This window comes from Catharus ustulatus, chromosome 4, assembly GCF_009819885.2.
Source record: "Catharus ustulatus isolate bCatUst1 chromosome 4, bCatUst1.pri.v2, whole genome shotgun sequence".
NCBI lineage: Eukaryota > Metazoa > Chordata > Aves > Passeriformes > Turdidae > Catharus > Catharus ustulatus.
In genome coordinates, this window is record NC_046224.1 from 25,010,914 (window position 1) to 25,036,179 (window position 25,266).

At 47.8% G+C, this 25,266-nt stretch overlaps 3 protein-coding genes across 11 annotated transcripts; 1 reads left to right on the forward strand and 2 right to left on the reverse strand.

Annotated features, from left to right (window-relative positions):
* Nucleotides 1-378: 378 nt before the first annotated feature.
* On the reverse strand, nt 379-12,463 carry KCTD17 (potassium channel tetramerization domain containing 17). Of its 6 annotated transcripts, none has more exons than XM_033056952.2 (8): nt 7,416-12,463; nt 6,689-6,797; nt 4,883-4,974; nt 3,851-3,946; nt 3,352-3,477; nt 2,550-2,634; nt 2,080-2,305; nt 983-1,103 (listed from the first exon to the last, which is right to left on the reverse strand). In XM_033056952.2, the coding sequence occupies exons 1-8, from the start codon at nt 7,620-7,622 to the stop codon at nt 1,082-1,084; spliced, it is 963 nt and encodes a 320-aa protein (XP_032912843.1). In that variant the 5' UTR covers nt 7,623-12,463; the 3' UTR covers nt 983-1,081. The 6 variants fall into 6 exon arrangements, with proteins under 6 accessions (XP_032912844.1, XP_032912843.1, XP_032912845.1 ...); XM_033056951.2 differs by having other exon boundaries at nt 1,014-1,103; nt 2,007-2,305; nt 7,416-12,459; XM_033056953.2 differs by lacking the exon at nt 2,550-2,634 and having other exon boundaries at nt 379-1,103; nt 2,080-2,143; nt 7,416-10,351.
* A 1,253-nt stretch (nt 12,464-13,716) lies between these two features.
* MPST (mercaptopyruvate sulfurtransferase) lies at nt 13,717-17,875 on the reverse strand. Of its 4 annotated transcripts, XM_033056942.2 has the most exons (4): nt 17,811-17,875; nt 17,332-17,405; nt 15,336-15,988; nt 13,717-14,724 (listed from the first exon to the last, which is right to left on the reverse strand). In XM_033056942.2, exons 2-4 carry the CDS (start codon nt 17,370-17,372, stop codon nt 14,426-14,428), a joined length of 993 nt encoding a protein of 330 aa, XP_032912833.1. In that variant the 5' UTR covers nt 17,373-17,405; nt 17,811-17,875; the 3' UTR covers nt 13,717-14,425. The 4 variants fall into 4 exon arrangements, with proteins under 4 accessions (XP_032912833.1, XP_032912832.1, XP_032912834.1 ...); XM_033056941.1 differs by lacking the exon at nt 17,811-17,875 and having other exon boundaries at nt 17,332-17,570; XM_033056943.1 differs by lacking the exons at nt 17,332-17,405; nt 17,811-17,875 and adding an exon at nt 16,405-16,480.
* LOC116994942 (thiosulfate sulfurtransferase) lies at nt 16,536-25,260 on the forward strand. The gene is made up of 2 exons (XM_033056957.1): nt 16,536-17,197; nt 24,788-25,260. The coding sequence occupies exons 1-2, from the start codon at nt 16,612-16,614 to the stop codon at nt 25,084-25,086; spliced, it is 885 nt and encodes a 294-aa protein (XP_032912848.1). The 5' UTR covers nt 16,536-16,611; the 3' UTR covers nt 25,087-25,260.
* The last annotated feature ends 6 nt before the right edge of the window (nt 25,261-25,266 follow it).

Here is a 25,266-nt window from a genome sequence, read left to right on the forward strand (position 1 = left end):
TCACTCTGCTAAAAATTATCTTGTTTGTATGTTTTTGATCAAGCTCCAGTCCTGGCAACTGGCAAAAGTTTCCACACCCCTGCCCAGCCCTGAACCCCAGATGTCCCTGGAGTCGATACATTCACCAGACAGGTGGTCCTCACTTATTGTTCTGATTTAGAGGTGCAGATACCAATAAGCAAACCTGCTCTGTAGCCCAGCTGCCTGCAGTGGGGATGCAGCACAGACACTGTGGGAAGCACCTCCAGCCCCCAGAAGACTAGCCCAGCACAAGCAGCTTCTGGTGGCTCCAGGTGATGAATCCAAACTCCTTTTCTGCAACTCCCACCCTCTTACAGCAGGAATGAATTCTTGCCACTTGAAATGAGAGGCATCAAGGAGGAACAGACTGTGAATTTTATTCAGGATTCTTCAGACACAGCAGTGAAGCAAACACCCCGTTCCCCAAAACTGGGATCTCTCAGTACTGGCTGACACAACATCAGGTACCAGCATGTTCTTGGTACCCAGGCAGCACACCATTCTCCTTCTCACACTGCTGGCACAGGGCTGCTTTGGGGGACAGGGAGGGAGGCACCAAGGAATGTGATACCCAGCACAGGGACATCTCTGAGCGATACGGGTGGCCCAGAAAAGGACAGTGGCTTTGCATTTGTGCCCAGGCCACAAGCCCATACCAGTTGCCTGCAACAGTGAAAGGGCAAGGGCTGGTCCTTCCACAGCTGCCACCACCTCGGTTCCATTTGCATCCAGGGTGCTCAGGAAGGGACCGCAGGCTGCAGTGGCTGATCGCTGATGTCCCCACCAGGGGCCACTGTGACATTACAGAAAGCCAGACTGCCAGGCATAGGAGGGGGCCGTGAGCTCCCGCTGCTGCAGCTCAGGGGCTCCATGGAGCATCTGCCCTCCTCCAGGGCTGGAAGCTCAGGCCTCCGAGGTGAGATTGTTAAAAAAAATGGCTGCATGTGAGAGTGAAGGGGGCTCGGGCTATCACCGTGGGACAACGGGCTGCCATACACCGCAGTACAAAAATAAAGATATAAACAAGAAATTAAAAGGCTGGAGTGGAGTGTTCAGATCTTCAGATCTCTGGCTTGTAACAGCTAGAGAAGGAGAGAGAGAGAAAACGCAATCAAAGGTAGGAAAAAAGCAATTGAGCATGAAGGGGAGAGTGAGAAACAGAAAAAGGGAAATGACAAATGAAACACAAACGGAAGAAAAACAAAAGAAATTAGGGTGGGAATACAGAATAGAAGGAAGAAAAATTCCATGTAATTAACATACACTGAGTCTTAAGATAATAACACTCAGGTCCCACAGCGATAGACAAGGAGGCTTTCAAACAGAGGAAGAGAGAAATGCCAGCCAGCTAACAAGTGCCCTCCATCAGGACTGGTGGGGATTGACATGAACATCTCCAGTTTAACAAGAGCCTCACAGTTTTGCAGTATGGAGAGGAATCCTCTTTCTAACACTTTCCATACCCAGCCCCATGCATGTCATCCAGCCTGCCTTCCTAAGCAGGAGGCAGAGCAGAGCAGAGAGGCTCATTTTGCGCACAGCTGTAAGAACATCTGCAATGGGGACCAGCTGTTTCTGCTCTGCCTTTGCCACCTTTCCCACTGCGCTCTCACTCTGGCAGAGCTAGTGGGGGAAAAGGCCAGGGAAGTGAGAGCAGGGAAGTTGCCTTCTGCAAACTGCCCGGGCTGGCAGGCAAAGGAGCTGCGGACGGCAGTCTGGAGAAGTGATCTGGAGTGCGTGTCACGCAGACACATGGCAAAATTCCACCCCTTCTCCAAACCACCCCTGCCTGCTTTGCATTCATTTCCACCCCTCTCCCAGCTGCACTCTCCTTTCTGCTGCCAGAGCCTCTGGTCCACAGCCATAGGATCTGCTTGGCAGGTAAAGGCATGCTTAGGATGAGAATATGTAAAGCCACTTTAGGGATGAGTCAACCTCACACCTCCCTCCTTCCCCTCCCCAAGCTCCACAAACCAGGACCATACCCACAAGAGGGAAGTGAGTCACTCATGCAGAGCTCAGGCTGGCAGGAGCTGGGAGTGCAGACAGGTAACATACCTGCAGAGGAGGAAAAGTGAGGAGCAGAGAGAGACAGGGCCCTGGGCAGAGACCACTCTGAGCCCTGGGGGACAAAGAGAGCAGAGGGAAAGATGCTGGAGGCTGGCGAGTGGGGCAATGTGGGAGGTAGATGACAGTGCTGGGATGGACACGGAAGGGAGCAGGAGGGAGGGTCCACAGGAAGCACAGGAAGAGAGTTTAGCACAATCCCGAATAGATGGACAGTCTGCAAATAAAAATAAAACCATAGATAAACCAAACAGTTTAAAATACAAAGCAGCAGCCATGGTAACAGCTTTCCCCTATCAGCTTTATCTCCAGAGAGACTCCAACTCCTGGAGAGGATAGCCCCCACACCCCACACCTGTTCTAGTCCTTCCCTGCTGCTAGCTGTGAGCTCTCACCAGAAAGGTGGACGAGTCTATGCCTGGGGGGTTATTTTTATCATTTTCCTCAGGGAATTGCTGCACCTTTCTCCTCTGCTTCTGCTTCTGCTTCTGCCTCTGCCTCCTCCTCCACCTCCTGCTCTTCCTCCTCCAGGTCCTCCTCTGTGTTCTGTGGCCCAGCATGTGGGACAAAAGGAAGAAAGAGTGGAGATACTTGCAAGATGAGCCATGGCAGTTCTTTCGGACACAATGGAACAAAGCAATTATCATAACACTGGCATAAAAAGGGACCTTTCCCCATGGCCAAGACAATTCTAGGTCAGGGAACAGAGAGGCTTGTTTTCCCCTGGAGTATCACATCAGGGTATCTAACCCACTTACAAGTGCCATGACCCCAGTGTCCAACAACTGCCATCAGTTGCTAGTGTTCCTTCCTGCATCCTGTGTGTCTACAAGATGTCATGCACTGCCACAGGTTTCTGTCCTTCCCTCAAAAGGGGAGCAGGAGATATCTGCCCGTCAGGCTGAGACTCGGAAAAAGGAAAGAGAATGCTGCAAAACCTTCAGGGAAATAAAGGCCTACTGGCAGTGACACACACAGAATGGGCATGAGGAGGCATGAGGGGGATGTTAGAGTAGCATGAGAGGTGCCAGGGTGACTTGCTAAAGCCATTTGCCACACACAGCCACACACCACCCCTCCAACACACACACTCCTCCTTTTGGGCAAGGGGTGTAACGCCACGGTGCTGAACACCAGGACAAGCCCCTGAGGTGCCCCCTCACCACTGAGGTGCCCTACTGTCGCAAGGGAGAAGAAAAGAGAGAAGGAGCAAAGAGCAAAGGATCTCATAGGCAATGGGAGCAGGGCCATAGCAAATCTCACCTTGGCTTTCTGGCTGGGCTCAGAGCTCAGGCCACTGGGGGAGTTGTACAACTCCTTGGAGACCACACACAGGAATTCTGTCTGATCCTCATTCCCATAATTATAGGATGAGCCAATGTTCACAAGCTAGAAAAGATGAGAGCAAAAATCACAAGTTCATATTCCTGAAAATACCCACTCCATATGGGGAGCAAGGTGGAAAGCCCACCATGCAGCACTGAGTCCAATCTGTAATCTTGGTGGAAAGGCCTCACAACTAAGCTGAGGAGACAACATAGAGAACCGGGACAGAAGTTAGCCAGGATGCAAAACAGACTGGCCTCACTCAGTATCCTCTAAACCTCTAGAAAGGGGCAAGAAAGAGCCAGTATGATGGCACAACCAGTGACTCACCCAGTATTCTCAGAGCAGGAAGGAGCCTTGCCTGGCAGCTGTATGGTATCCATGACCATTCCCCCAAAAGACAACTCCTTCCCCCCCTGCTCTGCCTTATCCATACCTGCTCAAAGCGCCATCCATCTGACATAGTGGAAACCATCTGAGTGAGCTCCTCTTCCTGGCACTGCAGCACACGGTAGACATGCTTAGGAGGCACCTGAGAGCAAAATTGCAGAGCACACTGACAACAGTCACATGTTAAAAGCTGTTCCCCTCCTGCAGAATGAAATGGTAATACTCCTCCTTGACAGACTGTCCTCTTCCCCATGCCCCAGGGGAAAGGGGAGTGGAAACCACAATCCAGCTTTCTCCTGTGCTGTCACTGGAGGCCAGAACAGTATCTCTTCTGGAGAGCATCGACTGAGCTCAGTGCTTCCTGCATTGTCCCCAGAACATACTGCCCTCTTTTGATGGGGAGTTTGCACTTGTCATTACAAAATCATTTTTGCAAATGTAACAAATGCTGATGGGCTTTGCAGCACAAAGTGACCATGCTGCTAGAGGTTTACAACCTGAGGCAGACAAGATGAAAAGTGAGATAGCAGACAATCCTCCCTCTAAGAAAGATTTTCAAAGGTTGCTGGCCAAGACAGGGTGTGATTGTGCCTCAGGACTGATTCCTTGTCTGCATTTAACTCTTTCACAGCCATCTCTTCACCTGTTTCCTCCAGGTTTCTCTACAGGCATTACCATGCTCTTCATCGTGATTACATTCCCAGGACTCCCCACATTAGTCCTCCACTCCATGACACCTTTGATCTCCTCACAAATATTCCTCTATATCCCACAGCAACAAGCTGCCTTCTTCCAAAAGCTAGAGGAGCTCACTTAGTTCAAGGGGCAACATCCAACACTACTTCTGGGATGCAAAGCAAGCCTGCAACTTGTTTATTGTAACTAAATTGGTAGCAGCTTGTCCCCTGCAAGATTTTGCTGCATAGGGATAAGCACATAATCTTTAATTAGTTGCTTCTTTCCATTCCTTGCTTCTTTTCATTCCTTGCTGCTTCTCTCGACTCTTCTCCCACTCTAGACTCATTTCTTCCCCTTTTTACATACCCTGCTTTCCCCACCCCACTCTATCTTGCCATACCTGTGTTACTGTGTAGTCTTTCTCCTCCATTCGATCCTTGATTATTCGGATCAAAGGACCAATGTTATAGAACTCAGCTTCTTCAAGGATCCCTGAGAAAGACAGACAGTAGGACCACAAAGACAGAAAGTTAGCAGCCCATCTTTATTTTTGACTCACAAAAGATCAATTCTGAGCTTCACAAGGTCCATAGGGAGAAATTTTATTACTGCCTTACTTTTTAACAGGCTTGAAATTCTTACTGCAGAGAATTGAAATTTGGCTCTCTGCATCTTGTTTCTAATGCTCACCCCAACTTCCTTATGCTGCCTGCTACTACAGAAACAGGCACTGCCAATGAAGGCTTGTGCTGAGAGGACTGCTAATACCTTCCCCAGATACCTGGCCAAGGAGAACAGCTGTAGGCTCCAGTCTCTCTCAATGACTGCTTGTCATCACCTTGCTCACTCTCTTATTAAGGCAGAGAACCACAACTTGTGGCTCTGACAAGTCACCAAAAGAGCTAGAAAAGCCTAAGTTACTTCCAGGACCACTGGGAGTTGCAACCCCATATGACTTTACATGATCTTTGGCTCTCTTCCCTGTGCTTCAACTCAAAACAGTTAAAAAGAAATGTTTTTGGTTTTTTGCTCTATGGTGTCTGCATCCATCACCTCTCCTGAGACACACCTGTTTGCTAACAGGCCTTCAGAAAAAGGGAGGTGGTTCCTGGGGGGTCAGTGAGGGAAAGGTGGCTGGAAGCCAACACTCACATGTCCCCAGGGCAGTACAAAGAAAATACAGATTGGGAGATTGGTCCTTCACTACCTGACACGCTAAGACTTCTTCTGTGTCTCTCATTCAGCAGTGAATTGTCTAATGGGTTAGTTTTACACCAGCATGAATGTTTGCAGCAGAAAAAAGAGTCAATGCAAATGAACTGGACTCCTGTTTATGCTTCAGATTTGATATTAAAACCTGCTGATGAATTCTGTCTGATCTCAGGATTACAATAAATGTCACATAGGAAACACCTAAAAATTGTGCTTATTACAATCCTGTACCATTTGTTGGGTATATTTTTGAAATTATAACTGATAAGACTACTCTGGAGAAAACTTTCCCTGCTTCAGGTAAAAACGTGCAAGAAAGGCAAGAAGACTAATGACCATGGTGAAACTGTGCTTGGCAAGGCCTGGACAACACAGCCTGTATTTGGAATTGGCTCCTTATTAGAATCTAGCATCAAAAAAATAACAAGGCGCTATGGACTGGTAACGCTGTGATGTCACCAAGTCATCCTATTGGACCCACTGTCAACCTCAAATGAGGGATTGGTTTGTCTGACTTGCTCTACTGAAATTTCTGCAGTCCACAACCCATGAGAGCACAAGTAGCATACAGTGCATATCCCTGACTAATGATGGTCTTTATTACAGTCAGAAGAGATGAGCTCGGTTTTGTTTGGTCTACTGGGCTTTCATTCCTAATTAGAAACAGACATTAATAGAAAACTCAGTCACAGAGCCTGGTTAAAAGTAGATCAAGAACAGGTGAAAAATGGCTTATTGAGGCTCTGAGATCTTGCCTGCTTCTGTCTTGGTGACATCTCTGCTGCACAATTGTGATGCCACAACACCTGCAAGGACACCTTCCTCACCGACTCCGAACCCCTTTAGTAAAGGAGACATTGTCATGCTTTGCAGGGATAGCTCTCTGAAATCCCCCCACATCAACATCCAAAAGGAGAAAAAGACACAAGGTTGACCACAAGTCCTGTTTTTCCTGACTGTGGTAAGTGGGACTTTTCTGAGCTCCACAACTCACCCTCTTCAGCCATATCTTTATCCAGGACCAGCTTTCCATGACGGAGGAAATTTAGAATCGGTCCAAAGTAAGTGGGGTCCCGATCTATTAGGTATGCACCAGTTTCATCCTAGCAAAAGAGATAGATCACAAGGAGGAAAAAAACCAAGGAACACTTGTAACCAGCCCTCAAATGCCCTAGAATACAAGAAAATATAAACCTAAACAAAAATATTCACTATTTCTAAGATTCTTTGGAAACCGTGGGTCCTAAGAGTCCCTAGCCAAGCCAGTCCATCTTGGGTTTTAACTCCTGTATTGGTCTGCTCAGCATGCCGACCTCAGCATGAATCAATCCAGCTGAAAAAGCCACGAAATAGGCCTCAGTCTCTGTGCAACTGTGCATCCAGGCCTGGTGCAAGAGAGCAGAGATCCCCTTACAGGAACAAGGCTGAGTCAGGTAGACATGCTGGGAAGCAGACCCAGAATGTGGGGTGACAAAGAGGAAGGAGAGCAGGAGCAGAGGGGAGATGGTCTCTCTTCTCCCCAGCTTGGGAAGGCAGGTGCCAGACTACAACAAGGTGGAATCTGGTATGGGGAAATCCTTCCCGGGAGAAGGAGAGAAAAGAGCAGGCATTTCTCACTCAGTTGTTCCTGCAGCTTCCAGGATCTGGCTCCATCCCTGCATCCCTCCAGCCCTCCCCATGCTCGGTGGGGTAAGGTGCGGGAGGCAACCCAGCTGCCTTACCCGGTCCGACTGCAGCTCCTCGCCCTGGCACAAGCGACACAGGAAAGATTTCTGCTCCCGACACAGGGTCTGTCTGGTGGTGAGGAAAACGGTGCCCCCCACATTGAGCCTCACCCACTTGGCCTGGGTGCCAGCGGGTGGCGGGATGTCCCAGGTGCAGCGTAGCCCCACGGCGCCCTGCATCTCCTCCCTGCCCTCCATCCTCATCCTCACCCCCACCTCCCCCACGGCGTGCAGGGACTGCCGCAGGTGCTGCCTGTCGGAGAATGCCGGGATCTGTAGTTTATCTGCCTCTCCCTCCGCAGCAGCCGTGTTTCCTGGGGGCCAGGATCTTCCCTGTGACTACCAAGGGAGTCCTGAGAGGAGGAAGGTTGCTCGGTGCTAGAGGATTATCACTGTGGCTATTGGGGTGGGCAAACCCACAGCTCCACAGCGCTGACACTCCCTGGCTTTTCCCCTGTTCCCGTTTTCACAGACTACGGGCCAGTCAGCACTCCGGAGGTGCAGGGTGTTATGCAAAAATCGTCGGCATTTATTTCCATAGACATCCTGTCTGGCTCATTAAAAGGTTCTGGGAACTGTAGTTTCGCAGGGACATGCACAAAAGGGTGATGGGAACTGTAGTTTTCCCAGCCCGCTGTTCCTGCAATGGATGCTGTAACGAAGGGCACTGCACCACATGACCCCAGCCCTGCGGTCTGCCTGCTTCCAAGTCCTGGGTCTTGTCTGCAAGTTTTTTCGGAGACAGGAAGCACAGCCTGCTCCCTGGCAGTCGGCAGATTTAAGCCCCTCGGCGCTGTACTTCACAGCATTCCCTTCAGGACAGGCTCACTCCAGGCTCACCGCTCAGTGTCGCATCAGTTGCCATACTTTCTTGCAGCAAAATATGCAGACTGCTGCCTTCTTGCTAACATATATAGGGACAGTTCTGGGAACTGTAATCTGGATCCGCATGAAGTACTGGCAGGAGGCAGGAATAATTCCTCTTACAGGTCAGAGGAGTTGCTGACTCAGCAAACTCCCCGCCTGTGCTGCTCTACCAGAGCAAACTCCCTGCGTCCTTTCCCAGGGCTCCTGCCATCCCTGTTTGTGTCTGGCAACAGAGAGCTCAGACTGTAACTCAGCTCTGCGTGGGGTTTTACCTCTGCCCCAGGCATGTATCACCCGCCGAGGCTGATGTGCCAGTCCTGTGCAATGGAATCTAATCCTGCCTCTGCCACTTGCTCCTGCCAGGCCGAGCCTGGTGCTCAGCAGTTCATGCCCCAGGGGACTCCGTTCAAACACACTCCTTGGCACGGACACAACTTGAACAAGCTCTCTCCAACAGCTCTGCTTTTCCCAGTCCTACCGAAGCGCAGTAGCAGCTCCAGCACATTAAGAATGGAAAGGAGAGGCTGGTGTTTCACCCCAGTGTGGCTAAAAACTTTCTCCACCTAAGCAACTTCCTGGCTCTTCCTTGACAGGGTAATGCAGCACAGCAGAGACACAACACTTTCTTTTTCTCGCATTTAGATCATAGTGCCTTTTGAGGTGGGGTATTATTGAGTGAAGAGACTGGGTAAAAAGAAACATTATGCTTTACTCTTACATTCCTTGTCGTTCCTTCTTTTACTTGCAAATCACTCCCTTTATCACTTCCCTCAAATCACGCAGGATTTCCTTCACAATGAAGGCATGTGTACTTCGCCCCTTCTCTGGAGGAGTGCCAAGGGGAGGAGAGGAAGAGAGGGTAACACGGAAGAGGTTTCAAGATTGCTGACCTTCAGCTAATTTAAGTACAGGAACAATTCAGTTGCTCCAGGATGTAAATTCAAGTAATTTTGAACCAGCACTAGAGTGATCACTAACAGAGCATGAAAAAATATTTTTGCCTACCTATATGGAGCAGGCTCTGGCCAAAATTACTGCCCAGACCTGGGACCAGTCTCCAATGAGCAGCAACATGCATCAAAGATGCTCAGACAACACTGACCTGGGCTGAAGCATCACACAGTGCAACAGAGCTCTGGGCTGTCAGACTGCTGTCCTCCTAATTCTGGCTCTGAGTCAAACCACAGCAAACTGGAGACCTCTGCCCTGCACTCTGGTGTGTGAGGACTGCAGGACCCTGTCTGTACTGGCTGCAGCTCCAGCACAGAGCTGGGGTGAGGACTGTGGCTCTCCGATATGAATGCAGCAGTTGGGTGGCAGCCTATAGCCTCTTATCTCCCCCTCCAAGAAATCTGCCCTGCCTTCAATTTTTCCCTCTTTTACCAAGGGTTCACCCTCTCCTTTCCTCCTCTCACAGCCCCTCAGCCTCCTTCTCCTTTTAGGGTCCATCTCTTGTTCTCAACACGTTCTTTTCCAACCTGGTCCCTGACAATGCTGCTCACGAGTCCAGGATGGTCTGTATTCAAGGCATACCTTCTTCCATCAATATTGTCTCCATTTGTGGCTGCAACTTCAAGTCTTGCTCACCCAGGGCCATGGGGTGAAAAGTTAATTGCTAAATCTAAAAAGATATATTGTGAGCAAGGAAAAATGTCAAGCAACACCACTTCCAATATCAGAGCCTTTTTTTCTGCAACATACAGCAAAAAAAATCCTTGAAAATGCACCAGGCCAAGGATTTCCCAACAGTATGTGAAAATCCTCTTTAGAAAGAAGCCAGTGTGGGGTGAGTTGCCAACTGAAATGTTCTGATGACTTGGCTGCTTTGGCTAAATACAGATTTGATTGCACACTATCACCAGATATAGTTCTGATGTGCCCTTTTTAAGGTCCCCTAAAATCAAGCAATAGGACACAGGAGAGTTAAGTTTAAACAATCGGTGCTGTCTGGTCAAAGGTTGGATCAATGATATCAGTTCTTTCCCAACCTTCATGTTTTATGATTCTATGACTTGTTCCTCCTGCCTTCATGATAACTCTATATAAAATATATGCACAAAAACAGAGGGAAGAGCAAGAAAGAGCTTACACAGGGCTGTGTGATGGTATAAAACCATACAGCCTTGCAGAATGCCCAGTAAAATCATGGAGTCCATTGCACAGATGGACTGGGAGCAGGAAAAACTTGACAGCCACTGGATACTGGGCTGAACAAGAGCTGAGGAGAGAAGAGCAGGGGGTAAACTGGGAGTGTCCTGGTTCAGCTGTCAGACCTGCAATGCAATCCTGCAGAAGGCTATACACACTGCAGAGCTTTGCAGCTTGGTACATGGCATATGATGCATCTCTGGTGTCGTAGATCTGCTCTTATGGAACTGCTGTGTTGTGGAACAGCAGTGGGAGCAGGGATCACCATGTGTTGGCACAGACAGTGTCACCACTCTGACAGGCTGGGAACACATATTGGGGATTACATGGCAGGAGGCACCAGAGAAGACACCAGGAAGAACTAGTTGGCATGTTCATGTAGGATCAGTGCCACTCTTTTCTGCAGGAAGTGGGGAGGGGAATACAAGTGATGCTCTGACATTTTGCCAGTAAGCCAATAGTGAATTGGCCAAATAAAATTCCCCGCACAGGACTTGGGAGTGGACACAGTTGAGTAATAGAGTCCAGCTTGACTACCAGCTGACCCAGGTATGTTGCAGCATGAATAGAAAGGCCCCATGGCATACAGGTGAGCTGATCTTCCTCCACCTGCTTGTGCTGCATGAGGTCTGTGAGCAATGTACCTGCATTCAAAGCAGTGTGCAAAGCCTGTGTGTGGATGTGCACATGCAGCACCTTTTCTGGAAGACTGCTGGGAGAAGGACAAAGAATGGTTGTGTAGCACCTGGTTGTAAGCTGGGACCAGGAGAGATAGGAGGAATATTAAATGTCCCTGCAAACACCAATTACCACGGCTCATGCAATGCTTAGGCAGTGGTGCTGGTAGAAGGGCTGCTTTAGAATTTGGATAAATTGGCAGAGGAACAAAAAGTTAGCTGGGAAATGAAGTGTGAAACAGTGCAAGCTGACTGCTAGGGAGCAGTATGGAAGGAAGAGGAAGAAAAGAAGAAAAGTGAAGAAGAGGGGACCATGGAATTACTTCTGACTAGACAAGATTGTTTTCACAGAATCCAAATCTCCTTCAGGACAAAAGTATTGCATATAGTAAAGCATACCAACAGAACAATAAAGAATTTACATGCTGGCCTGGGATTCTCAAATTTATGCAGAGAGCTGTAAGAACACCTAGTCTCAAGTTAGCCACAGGTCAATGTGACCTTCCTCCTACATCAGGGCTGTTGCTTAGGTTACCTTTTTGGCTACCATGAGCCCTATTCCACTAAAAATATGCTATTCCCAATTCCCTGTGGCAATTTTTCCACAGGAAAGTCATGAACATTAGTGATTTGCATTATATCCACTTCTCCCCAGCTTTTGGTTCCTATAGGAAACCCACCCACTGAGTCAGGGATATGAAGATCTGCAGAACATTTATAGTCCTGGTGTAAGTCCCCTCAGCTGTTCCATATGTCCAGTAGCATCTGTTATAGCTCAAAATAGGTTTTTGCAGTCTCCAGGCTTCGAAAACATTGTCTCAGTCTTCACAACGTTCTCAGTGCTTTGCCTGCATCACCAGAACAGATCTCAACTACAAGGAGGGGAAACATCAGAAGATACTCTTGGATAGATTTTTGATACATAACATTAGAGGGAATACCCCAGAAAAACAAAGTATCTCGCTGTGGGAAAGAGGATCTCAGTTTCTCCTCTGTGGAGAAACCAAGGCAAAGTTAAGCATCTGGGAAAAGATTTGCCAAAAGCTGGGAAGAACCACTGAGATTTTGTAGCACAAAATTCAGCCCGAAAAGTGCAGTTGAGTACTGCCAAGCTTGGCATAAATACCAGAGAGGGGGAAGGGCCCTGCTCTATGTCATCATCATGCCACAGGGGCGAAATGTAGAGCAAGGCAAGAGGGAAGTTTTCCACTTAATTTGCAACCTCCAGGTGGATGGCTGGACTGTGCCATACACCTTCCTGCAATACCCAGGACAGAGAAAAGCATCTCAGTCTTAAGGGGAAACAGAGAGATTCCCACTGACCTGAAGGACTGCTGGGTGAGTGGCAAAAAAGAAATACAGTGCTTAAGATGCACCAAAAAATATTCTGGAAGAGTGCACAAGGGCCAGCTCCCTGCATCTGTTTAAAAACTCTGAAACAATATGTCAATTTTCCTAATAGCTAAATTTTCCTAGAGAAACAGAGCAGGCAGAGCACTCATCTGGCCACATAATCACAAAATCAGCCTCTCTGTGTGCAAAAGGGTCACTTGTTTCAGACCCCTGTGCACTCTGTATACTCAGCACTTGCTGCAATGCCAGCCCCACGTCCTCAAAGAGCTAGGTTGTCGGTCTGGATGCAAGCAAGAAAATTGCAGGCTGTCAGTCACTGGGTGGTCAGACTGTATGAGTGAGAGTGGGGAGGACAGAGGAAAAAATAAACTGGACAGTGAAACTCCAGCTGTCCAGGAGGTGAGCAGAAACAGAGACTGTATGCATGCAAGCCAAGGCCAAGAAGAAGCAGCCAAAAGAGATAAGGGGAAATGCAAAGAATAAAGAATCCGCAACAGGGAAGAATCCTGTCCTTACAGTTAAACCTGCGACAACATACATCTACTGCATTCACTAGAAAGGGCAACCCCGTCATCCATAGACATACACAGATACCTGTTGCTGCAAGCACAAGAGAAGAAGCTGTCTGATTAACTTTTAAGTTACCTGTAGGCCAGAAGAGATGTAGGCTTGCTTTAGGTTTTTGTGTTTTGGGTTTTTTTTTGGTGGGGTTTTTTTTTGTGGGAGGTTTCTGTGGAGCTTTGTTTAGTTTTGGGCATTTTTTGTAGAGGAGAAAATCCTAGAGAGAACAAATTCTTGAATATTATCAGGGATACCTGGTGTGCTTTCAACTTTTAGACATAAAAGAAAAAGGTGTCTTGGGGAACACCAGGTGCCAGTGTGGGCTATTCCTCTGTAAGTCTCTGTTCTGCTGTTTCTAGGGGAAGGTTACATGGTAAGAATGAAAACATCTATGCAGTCCATTTTCCAGTATGTAAGCTGACCATCCAGCATTTCAAGAACAGAGCTGTAACTGACAACTGTGGACTTAAAGGCAAAAAAGCAAATGGACAAGGACAGAAAGCAGGAAGATGGTGTAGAGACCCAAGAGAGAGGCATACCATAGTCTTTCCTGGGTCAAAGAGCTTGTGGAGGATAAGAGGTGTGGTTCTACTCACAGAGAGAAGGAAATATCTCATTTGAATATCACTGTGGACAAAATGATTCCATAAAAACAGAATTCCTGAAAAGAATTCACCCAAGCAACACTCGTGTAAGTTCCATTCAGCAGAAAGACCTTGAAACATTTTTATTTACATTATTTAAATCCCAGAATCTTTTCTTTTTCTCAAAGGGGATTTTGGACCATCTGGCTACAAGGTTGGCAGAGCACACACCACGGTAGAGTCGAAGTACAAGAAGAAATACAAATCAAGTCTCTAGCCTAAGTGCCAACCTGAATGCCATATTTGCTCCTTTAACAGCCAACTCTTTCCACAAAGTTTTGCACTCAAAATGGCCATAATGTGCATGTATGGGACAGAGGCAGAGAGCAGGATTATGAGGCACAGTTATATAAGTATGACCATCCCATGAATGAACATCAGTGAATGTTTTGAGTCAGGAGCTTGCCTTAACTCAATTAATTCCCCATGCTGGCAGCAGCACTCTCTGCCATCCATCTGGTATGGTGAAATGGTCACAGAATCACAGAATGACTGAGGTTGGAAGTGACCTTGGGAGGACATTTGTTCCACCCTATCTGCTCAAGCAGGGTCACCCAGAGCTGGCTGCCCAGAACTGCTGTCATCTTCATCCTCCTAAGCAGCAGCAGGGTAAGGAGAAAGTGCCAAAGCACCATGCGCACATAATTGTTATCCAACGCCTTCATCTCAAGATACTTAACCAGGAATGCTAAACCCATCTTTTTCAAATCCTGTTTCAAGGCAAGCTATGTGCACAGCTAGGAAACAATGCAGCTTATTACACTGTTTTCCCCTTTCCCTCAGAAATAATATTTTCAGGCTGTGCCCGCATGTACCATTCCACCCAGGCCCCGTCGTACACTGCAACATCTGGCTTGCCACAGAGGTAGGCCCCCAGAGCCACGTGGCAGGCAGTGACCCCAGAGCCACACGTGGCTACCACTGGCTTTAAGAGGTCCACCTTCTTCTCCTGGAAGAGAGTACGGATCTGCTCAGGCGTCTTCTCTAAGCCAGACTCTGTGAGGAAATCAGTGAAGGGGATGCTTGTAGACCCAGGGACATGACCAGGCTCAATCCCTAGAGAAAACAATACAGATAGGAATCAACCTCTATTGTCTGGGACAAGCCTACTGCAAAGCCTCTTCTGTTTCACTGAGAGGAATATTTATTGCTTATTGTATTTTGTTAAAACAAGTACATTTTTTTTGTTACACTTGGCTTTACTAGATCACTGATTACTCGGGAAGGATGGCTCTATGTGTAACATTCATGTTACCACGTGGGCACAACCCTATCAAGTTCCATTTTTTCCCCTAGTTCCCTCCACATCTGTCTCCCCATCAGAGCAACCAACACTGATGAAGCACCTCCACAGGCCACTCTGTGGGGAAGAGTAGCACCAGTACTTGAAGAGATCAACAAGAATCTTTGGGGTATATCGAAAGCTATGTTCCTCACCCCAATGCCTCATGAGGAAAAAAAGATAATCTGACTTCCCCACTGCTGAATTTTCAGAGAGTAGCACTTGCTAGTCAAAAGGAAAGGAGGGCAGGTGGGCACACTGCCTGAAGTCCTATCCCTTAAAAGACAGCCATTATTTGCTAGCATTACCTCTACAGGAGTCAAAGTAATGGGCACCTTAAATTAAGCCCTTCTTTATAATGCCACTGTCTCAGAAGGCACATTACCATCTCGGGGCTCTGGCTCTACTCCCCGGAACCGTCCTGCAGCACGGGCATCCACTAGCTGGAAGCGATGGGAATCCAAGTTATCTAAGACATCCTCATATGTTTTCACCAGGGACTTGTCCAAGGACGCATGGAACTCAGCTGGAGCTACCTGGGTTTTCCCAGAGGTAAGAGCATTGCCCTCTCGCTGCCAGTTCTTCAGGCCGCCATCCAGAAGGGAGACAGCTTCATGTCCAAAGACCCGGAACATCCACCATACCCGGGGTGCTGAGAAGAGACCTTGGTCACTGCCATCATACACCACAACATGGGAATCATTCCTCACACCCAGCTTCCCCACATATTCGGCAAAGTCATTAGCCTTGGGCAGCATGTGATCGTAAGGCGAGGTCCGGTCGCTGCACTGGTCAATGTCGAAGAAAACCGCACCAGGGATGTGCCGCTCCTCAAACTCCCGCTTCGGATCACGTTTCATCTTCGGCAAATACCAGGATGCATCCACGATTCTCAAGGCCAGGCCAGCTTGTTGGGACTTGATGGCTTCTGAAAGCCATTTTGCAGACACCAGAGCACGGTAGAGGAGTTGTTGCGACATCGCTCCTGAGTCTTGACTGAGATTAGCCGATTTCTGGATTCTGCCCGAGTCCACCTGACTGTAGAAGATAGAGAGTCACAAATTAGAGACCAGCCTTTCAAAAAGCAACTGGACAAAGATGCATTTTGGTACCTGTGTCTGCACTGAGGCGTTGGCTAAGCCTACAACGAGGGGCTTGAAATGTTCCAGCCCTGAAAGTAGTTTCCCAGAGCTCATCCCAAACAATGCCCCGAGCGGGACAGGCACGGCAGTCCTGCCCTGCGCCCGGCCCCTCCGGCCCCATCAGGGACCCCAGCCAGCACAGACAGGAGCCAGAGCGGAGCGGGGCAGCCCCAAGGACCAAGCGCCTGGCGGCGAGGCACGGCCCCACGCCTCCGCCCGCCCCGGAGCACACCTGCAGCGGGGGCCCCGCCGCCCGCCCGCTGCGAGCCCCCCGGCCCGGCGGGGCCGCGATTGCCGCCGCTTCTCCCGTACCTCCGTGCTGGGCCCCGGTGCCCGCCAGCCACGGCCGCCGCCGGAGGGCGGGAGCGCTCCCAGCGGGCCGGTCCCGGCCGTGCGGCCGCCTCCGTGCCGCCCCTCGGGCCGCGCCTCCCGCCGCCATTTCGCGTGTGTCGGGCTGTGCCGGGCTCTGTGTGTGAGGGCAGCGCGTCCCGACGGCCGCGGCCCCACCGGTGCCCCGAGATGGCGCGGCAGGGCCTGAGCCGGGCGCTGGTCACGGCCTCCTGGCTGGCGGAGGCGGTGCGGGCCGGGCGGGTGGGCGCCGGCCTGCGGGTGCTGGACGCCTCCTGGTACCCCCCCAAGGAGCGAAACGCCCGGCAGGAGTTCAAGGAGAGGCACATCCCCGGGGCGTCGTTCTTCGACATCGAGGAGTGCCGGGACAAGTCCTCCCCCTACGACTTCATGCTGCCCAGCGAGTCCCAGTTCGCTGACTACGTGGGCGGGCTGGGGGTCAGCAATGACACCCATGTGGTGGTGTACGACGGGGACGAGGTGGGCACCTTCTACGCCCCCCGCGCCTGGTGGATGTTCCGGGCCTTTGGGCACAAGGAGGTCTCCGTGCTGAATGGTGGCTTCAAGAATTGGGTGAAGGAGGGGCACCCTGTCACGGCAGAGATCACCCAGCCCACCCCGGCTGTCTTTAAGGCCAGGCTGAACAGGGCCCTGGTGAAGACTTTTGACGAGATGGTACAGAACGTGTCATCCCTGAAGTTCCAGGTGGTGGATTCCCGCCCCGAGGGCCGGTTTCGGGGGACAGAGCTGGACCAAGGTAATGGAGGTGGGACTGGCACCTGCCCCAGAACAGGATGAATGTCAATACTAGACTGGGAGTAACAGCTCCTGGCAGCCATCAAAGAGATTTTCCTAATGCACAGGCATGCCTCAGACCGACTCACTGATTACCTTAAGGGATCCACAGCTGCACGTTCAGACCCCAGTGCCATCACTGAATTCTTTTGTTGCAGTTGGCTATACAGCTGCAGGAGGAAATAGCAGAAAAGGGCTGCAGTCATTTGGTTCCAGGATCTCCCATCCCACACCCTGCAGAAGTTTATCAAGATGCAAACATGGGAGGTGAGAGCTCCCAAGGGTTTGTTCAAGGTCCTATCTAAAACCAGCAGACACATACAAACTATCAGTATTCATACAGGCACCTCTCACCATAATGAGTGCACTAGCAAAAGCCAAGGTTTTAGGTAATTCAGTAACCCAAGGGACATTCTCCTTATCACTCTGGCTCCCAGCAAACGGAGAATTTGCTTGAGCTGATCTTTGTCCTTTTGCTTATGTAAGAAAAGTCTGAAGCTTTAGCAAATGTATGGGATGTCAGCCTCTCTCTTTTAGGTGCCCCAAGTTACAGGAACAAAAACTGATTTTGTTACCTTGGTGAAGCACTGGACACACAAGCAGCAGGGGTGAGAGAAGTCCTTTGCAGTGGGGACAGCAGGTACAGCTGTGTGCCTGCAATGAAATTGAAGTTGGTTAAAGGAGGCCCTTGCTGTGTAATTTAAGCCTTGATATATCCCAGAATAACCTCCCCTCTGAAAGGGTGTAAAGGAAACTTTCCTGATTGACCATTCAGGAGGCGCTCTGGCAGTCCCACTCCCAGCAGCAGAGACTTTAACTGCTGGGACCAAAGCCCCTTCTCAGCAGGCAGCTCCACTGAACTGATGAGTGCCCCACTTGACTTCCTACACATCCCACACACATACTCAGACCAGGTTTTCTTACCGTCTCAAGCCTGGGTTTTCCTTAGCAGAGCCTCAAAAGTACAGAGTAAACACTGAACTTTTATGCTCTCTCAATCTGTCAGTGACAAAGTCCTGGCTCTTGCAGCTGAGTCCTTGGCTCTTGCTGTGTCTCAGCATCCGGTCACCTGGCTCTGGCTGTGCCACAGGTCCTGTGCCCTCTGTTGTGCCAAGGGTCAGTGCCAGTTCCTGGCCACTTACCTGGGGCTCTCACCACCCAGAGCCCAGCCTGTGGCTGACACTGCAGCTGCACACCAAGCTACCTGCACTGAATGTGCTCCTCAGCAAGGGAATCGCAGAAATGGTTGGAAGAGTTTCTAGAAGAAAGCACAGAAAAGCTCAGCAGCAGCTCTCGGGTCTGAGCAGAGCCCACAGTCCCAGAAGGTGCAGTGGTTTTCTGTGGTCCCTAGGCTGTGCTGCCCTACTGCCCCACAGGTTGTTGCCATCCTGTCCTGGCTGTTCACATTTCCATGTGCTGCTGTACAGGCTGTTAGTGTAACAACATGTTCTGAAGTACATTTCTGCATCCAACTTCAGGAGGCATTTGGCTGTAAATGACTCTGTACACGTGAGTGGCCCAAGTGTCTACAGGGAGCCGCCCACCACATTTGACCTGCACAAGGACAATGTGGAAGGTGGGAGAGGTAGTGGGATTGATGGAGAAGACAATGGCAGGGGAAAGGGAAAGTTAGGCTTATCACTCATTCTGTTTCTTCTCCTACCACAGCCCATCAAAGTGAAGTTGAATTTTAACCTCAAGATGTGACTAAAATGCTCCTTGCTGGGAGCTGGTAGATTTTGCATTCTTCCCCAAGGTGAGAGTTGTCACCAGATGACAAATACCGCAGACCCAACAGCATCTTCAAAACAGATTTTTCCCTTGAAATGAGTCAGCATGGAACAGCTTATTTGTGGTGGTCTAGTTTTGCTTCCCACAGCAGATCCAGCAGGATAAGCACTCCAGCTGCAGCTGCTCGTTCCGCAGGAGCTTGACAGCTCTCTGAACCAAGCTAGCCAGTAGCAGCACATCAGCCAGCAGTGGGTAAAACACGGTGCTTACACCTAAAAGAGCAATTTGAAATCAATGCTGATTAATTGCAGGGGTCATCCAATCAGGGAGGGTGCAATTTAGAGAAGACTAATGGTCTTCAGGTTAAGGAACTTGCTGCCTTCTCAGGTGATTTGAGTTTAATTATTGCTTCAATTCTTGACTTCCTAATTAAGTCAATTAAGCTCTCCTGTTCTGTGAACTTCATCTCTAGAATAGGCTAATTGCAGCTGACTCTTTTGCCTCTTTAGTTTTTCAGCTCTTTGTGGTAAGAGTTAATTGTTCCTGTTTTATTTTTATCCTTGCTTGGGTTTAGACCTCTGTACTGGTTAAGATAAGCCATAATATAGGACTAATTTTTATTTGCTGGGAGAGGTTCACCAAAGTTGCCAGAGTAGAGAAAAATGGACATCTCTACAGGTCAAGTCTCATGGGTCTTAAATGCAGGTATTGCTTCGGATGAAAAGCTTGGATATTCATGCAGAGTGTGCAGCGTAAACCTGACAGATGTGCAGCCCTGACCTGTGCACCAAGGAGTTTGAGGTGTCCCTGCACAGTGCTGTGTTTCTGCAGGAACTGGCTGTCCAGGGCTGGTGATAATAATAATTACATGATAGTTGCCAGTGCTGACCCTCACTGACAGTCTGGCACTGAAAACTGATGTACCACAATTATAGTAACCAAATGCATACAGAAAAGTTGTGAATTTCTGAATTCTTTTGTACACATCTGAGAAAAGAGGGGAAAGTTGCCAGGCAAGAGCTCTATCATCTAAAAAAAGAGAGCTAACACAAAATCATGTAATGAACTTACAGGTATTTTTCTTGTCATTCTCAGCCCCAAAGCAGTCCTCGTCTCCTTTCTGCATATAGAGCTCTTCAGATTTTGCCCATTTTCCCAGCTCTCCATCCTGCCTGCCCCAAACATAAAGCTTTTGCTCATCTTGAATGTTCAGTGGGAATGAGAACAAAATGTACATTTTCCTTCCCCCTCTCCTCCGAGAGGATTCTGCAGCTGGGAGTGGACTGGCTTTGCTTTGATCGTGTAATAATACTTGGGGCACAGCAGTGGAGAGTAAGAGACTATCAAAGTCTGTTTCAACCCACAGGAACCTACAAGGACTTTCAGGGAGCTGGCCAGGACCAAGCCTAAAGTGTTCCTTACAATGTGTTCACGGTAGGTTAGACGAGATCAGTAATTGTCCCTTCTAAGACATACCATTTGAATGGAAGAGAGAGATAAACAAGGAGGCAACAGAGGAGACATTTGGAAAAGAACTATCTGCAGCCTGCACACTCCAAAGCCACAGGGAGTTAAATATGGACAGAACAAATCTCTTATCTTTTTGACATTAAGAAATTCCATCTGGAGCTTTCATCGCAAAGGGAAGGCTAGAGAGGAGGGACTATGGTCTTAGATAAATAGCCAACAATAAAAACAATATGTAAGCAGAGTCTCTAACAGATGTGGAAAAGGGGATTAAGTAGTGAAGAAGATAGCATATTATAGGTTATAAATTGTGAGGAAGGATTGCCAGACACCAAGCTGAGTGAGACTTGGCAAAAGGAATTAAATAACGGAAACTTCTGGAACAGAGTGAACAAAAGAGAACAAGGAGAGAAAGAATAAATAAAGTTGCTGTGCAGTTAGCAGGGGTTCCAGGTGGAAGATTGTTTGTGTGTGGTCACAGCATTATATGAGCCCTGAGTCTGTGCTACCGTAATTTCTTCTCTCCTAAGGATAATTCTGCAGAGCAAGGGGAGGGCTAACCAAAAGATATCCCCATGCTCAAATCAGTGAGGCAGATGATCCCGATCCCAAATATGTGTCAAAAATCAGTCATGTGACATTGCAACTTCATGTGGCAAGAATTTGATACATTTATTCAAAGCATAGTTCTGTGGGACAGAAACAATTGCGAATTTCCTATTTGGAATTGGGGATACAGCACAACTTAGGCAGCTGCTATTCTTTTAACACAGATAAACTGAGAGGCTTTCAAGAAACTCTTCAAGAGAAATTATTTTAAATTAAGGCAAAAATGAGTAAAATATGTTGGTAGACTTGCATTGCAGCCAAGGGCTTTATTTTCTTGCCAACAGAATTAGTTGGCCAAATACGAGAAATGGGAACATGCATGTCTGGAAGTTGTGTCTGATCTTTTCTTCCAGTCATTGGAAGCAATTACAAGTAGAGTTGGGCCATTTGGACTTCATTAATGCTTTGGGCATAACACTAGAGGAGCATTTATTAGCTGAATATGAGGAGAGAGCAAATAGCAGAAGTATTGTTAGATTTTAAAAGTTGACTGAAAATGAGATAAGTGAGATAAGAACGGCGTGTACTGAAAGATCTGTGGGGCTGGAATTTGTCAGCATGGTCCCATTGTTAAGCTTCTGTATTTTGTTTCGTACTTTCCTGAATCATCAAGGCATTGAAAATAGAGAGTTGTTACTGAAATGGGCTGCTAGCACAGCCATGGGAAGGTCTGAATGATCACATGTAGACTATTATGTGAAGTGCCACCTGCAGATGTACGAGTGACAGGGAGTATAACACTGCAGGCAGCAAACTTGAATGCTTAGTACCCAAAACACTAAACTGCTTGTATTTCTCCTACAAGCTGATGTCCCACATTTGGAAGCAATAGAAGAGGGTAAGACTTGAATGAATTTGTTGGGTTCAGGAACATCACATGTGATTTAGCCTTGGCAACTCCTGTGTACCAACTGTGATGTTAGGAAATCGCACTTCTTTATCCAGAAGCCTGCTGGACACCTAGAGCTGTTTCTAGGGTGGCCAAGACAGAGAAAAGTGTATCTAATGGGCTCTTACTGGGTTTAGGCTAAGGACATGAGTTTGTTTGGAGTGCTGAAGGCTTGCCATCAGTCTGTTGGAGCAATAGCAGAAGGGCAGAAAAACCATTTCGGCTATAGGGCATTGTTAGCTCAAGAATAAATGGTGCATGGACTGACTGTGATGATCTGAACACAGGAAATTAATATTCCTCCTCACATGAGTCAGGAGGTGCTTCAGTGGGAAGTTTCATGACAGGAATCCAAACTTTTTCTGAGATGGATACTTTTTTAAAAAGCAGCTTATAAAATGATTACTGAGGTAGCTGGGGCCCAGGCTCTGTAGTCCTAGGGTTCTTTCCTGGAGTTTCTGATGGTGACTGCATGAATCTGGCATGGAGTATCCTCTGTTTCGTATGGGACAGCAGCAGATGTATCCACTCCCCTGTTCAGATTCCTGCTGCATCCGGCTTTGCCTTCCAGTCCGATGTTTCTCTGCTCTTGACCTAGCAGAGAGAGATTATAAAGCTTCCTTAGCCACTTGAGAGTGCTTCTTAGGCAGTCCAAGAGATTGTGGTTGTGCAGTTTCAGCTCTTTCTCTCAACCAAACGCCCACATATGTGAATAAATGCACTTTCTACCGAACTCCCCATCTTTCACCCGCAGAGTGCAAGCACTGGTCTCTGACTCCAACAGACTTGAATCTCTGGAGCAAGAAAGTCTCCCTATAGATCAAAACTGCTCTAAAATGAGTGGTTTTTTTCAGATCTGCTCAGCTCCTACCTGAAGGGTTGTTTAAGGGTGGTGAATTGTCAGTCTCCAATAAGAGAGGGATACAAACCTATTTTAAGGTGTGTGAACAGTCTAGAGAAGCCATAATGATCATGGTACCTGGGACACCTAGGGAGTGGATTGATGGCCCAGCAAGCTTCTTTGAGCAAGAGTTCCCTTCTTGTTCCTTCTCCAGGACTTCCTGATCTCAGTACACTTCCCAGTGCCCTAGGATGGCTCACAGACTTGTCTGGATTGGGATGATCACCAGCCTTGCAGAAATCTTTTGCTCAATGGATCCTTTCCCATTCACTCTATGGGAAAGTGGTAGCCTAACACAGGCATGTAAGAGGCTCTAGTAAGCAGCTTTGCAGTCTGAGAACTTTATACAAGGTTTTCTCAGTTTTTGCTTCATTTTTTATTTCCTCTCTGTCATACAGATATTTATTGATGAGTGAATTTTGCAATGAATCTGTACTCTGTACTGAAGTGATGAACTGTTGTCTTCTGGAGCTGGAAAAAATGTGGTGAAAGCATCAGTCCAAAACGCTGCCTCTTTTATTTTTGCTTTTCCTTTTTAAATGTTAGTCCCTGCAGAAGTCAGCAGTTTTTCTCCCAACTTCTCTCAGTAATGCTAAACATTTCTGAAGGATGCATGAGGTGACTCCTAGACAACTGTGCCGTATTTTTTATGTAGTTGGGGAGGATGAATCAAGAGACAAAGAGGGTCCATCTGGAACAGGAAAGAACTTGTGAAGCTGACTCAGGGCAGCTTTGATTGTCTTTAGACTCTGTCTTTGTCCAGCAGAGCAAAAATTCCCTTCAATTCCATGCCAAGCTGTTTTCCCCTTATATCTCACCATGTCATATTACCACTCTGCATAGTGATGAAACTGCAGTGTCATAATGTGTGATGTCAGTCTCTGTCTAGGTATAGTTTAATCATTTGACTGTAACAAAGTCAGATGATTAAACTGCCACAATCTCTCCCATCTCCCAAGACCAGTTATTCCAATGATTTGGGGAAATGGAAAGCTGCCAGTGAAACAGATTACTGTTCGTGTGATTTTTTCAGATTTGTCTCATTAGAAGTTCAAACCTAGCAAGGAACCATTCCCTGAAGCACATTTTCAGTGTAATACATAATGATTTTTGCTCCAATGAGGCTGGATCCAAAGCCTCTCAAAATGATTGGAAAAGCTTCCATTAAGAGCCTTGAGAGTCTGAATTTCAAGGATGTGATGCCAACCTTGTCCGTCATATTTCTATATCTGCTACTCTCTGAAGACCTTGTTTTGATGTGCAGCTTTGAACTTGCCTAAAGTGGTCAGATACACCAGCAGAAAAACAGAACCTGTGCTGATTTCATCAATGGAGTAGATAAAAAGTGATACAGAATTTAAATTCTGATTTCTCTGACCCGATTGTCCCAGGATAGCTGCCTCACCAGTGATGTGACTGACTTTAAGGTTGCTTTATGACTTCTTATTTATTTTTCTGAAATATTATTTTAAGGTGATGCAGGAACAAACTGTGAACAGATAACCAGTTTCACAAATTCCATATACAGGCCACATCTATTTCTTCTGAAAACTCTTGTCACTACACACTGCTGGCATACCTGGGGAAGATTGTAAATGCATTGCTTTATTCCTCTTACCGCAGGTGCCTTTAATAACTTTGTTAAGGCATTTTCTGTGGAGGTTCTTCAATTCCTGCTGTGTCTAGGGCTTCTTCAGATTTCTACATCTCATTGCTTTTGATGAGGAAATAGTTTGCTAAATATTCTGGAAGTTTTGACTTCAGCAAAGCTGAATAATATTTGTTCTTTTTAGTTCAATACCACTTTGCGTCTTCATCATCAAATGAAACAGATGAGTCTTTTGGAGGGAGTGAGACTATCAGCAGTGATGTCTCTAATGTCTCTCGTGGGTGTCTTTCATCACCTATGTTAATATGTCCTTGCTCATGTTGCCTTTTCTGTTTCACTCTTGCAGGGTTGGAATCTGGCCACATCCCTGGTGCTGTGAACATACCCTTCCACTCATTCCTATCAGAAACAGGGCACGAGAAGAGTATTGAGGAGATCCAGGAAATATTCCGTGCGAAGAATGTGGATCTCTCAAAGCCGCTGACGGCCACGTGCCGCAAGGGCGTCACGGCGTGTCAGATCGCCCTGGCAGCCTTCCTGTGCGGCAAGCGCGACGTGGCCGTGTACGACGGCTCCTGGTCTGAGTGGTTCCACCGAGCCCCACCGCACTACAAGGTCTCTGAGGTGAAGCGTGGCAAGGCCTAGCGGGAGAGTTGTGGCTGGTGCAACCCAGCTGTCTCCAGCCCAGGGTAAAGCATAAGGGAGGAGGTGGAAGTAAACATTGGTTGATTCAGATTTTGCCAATTTTTTTAAAGAATTATCATTAGCTTTCTATTGAACTTTTGATTTTTGACAATTAATAAAATGTTATATGATGCATCTGTG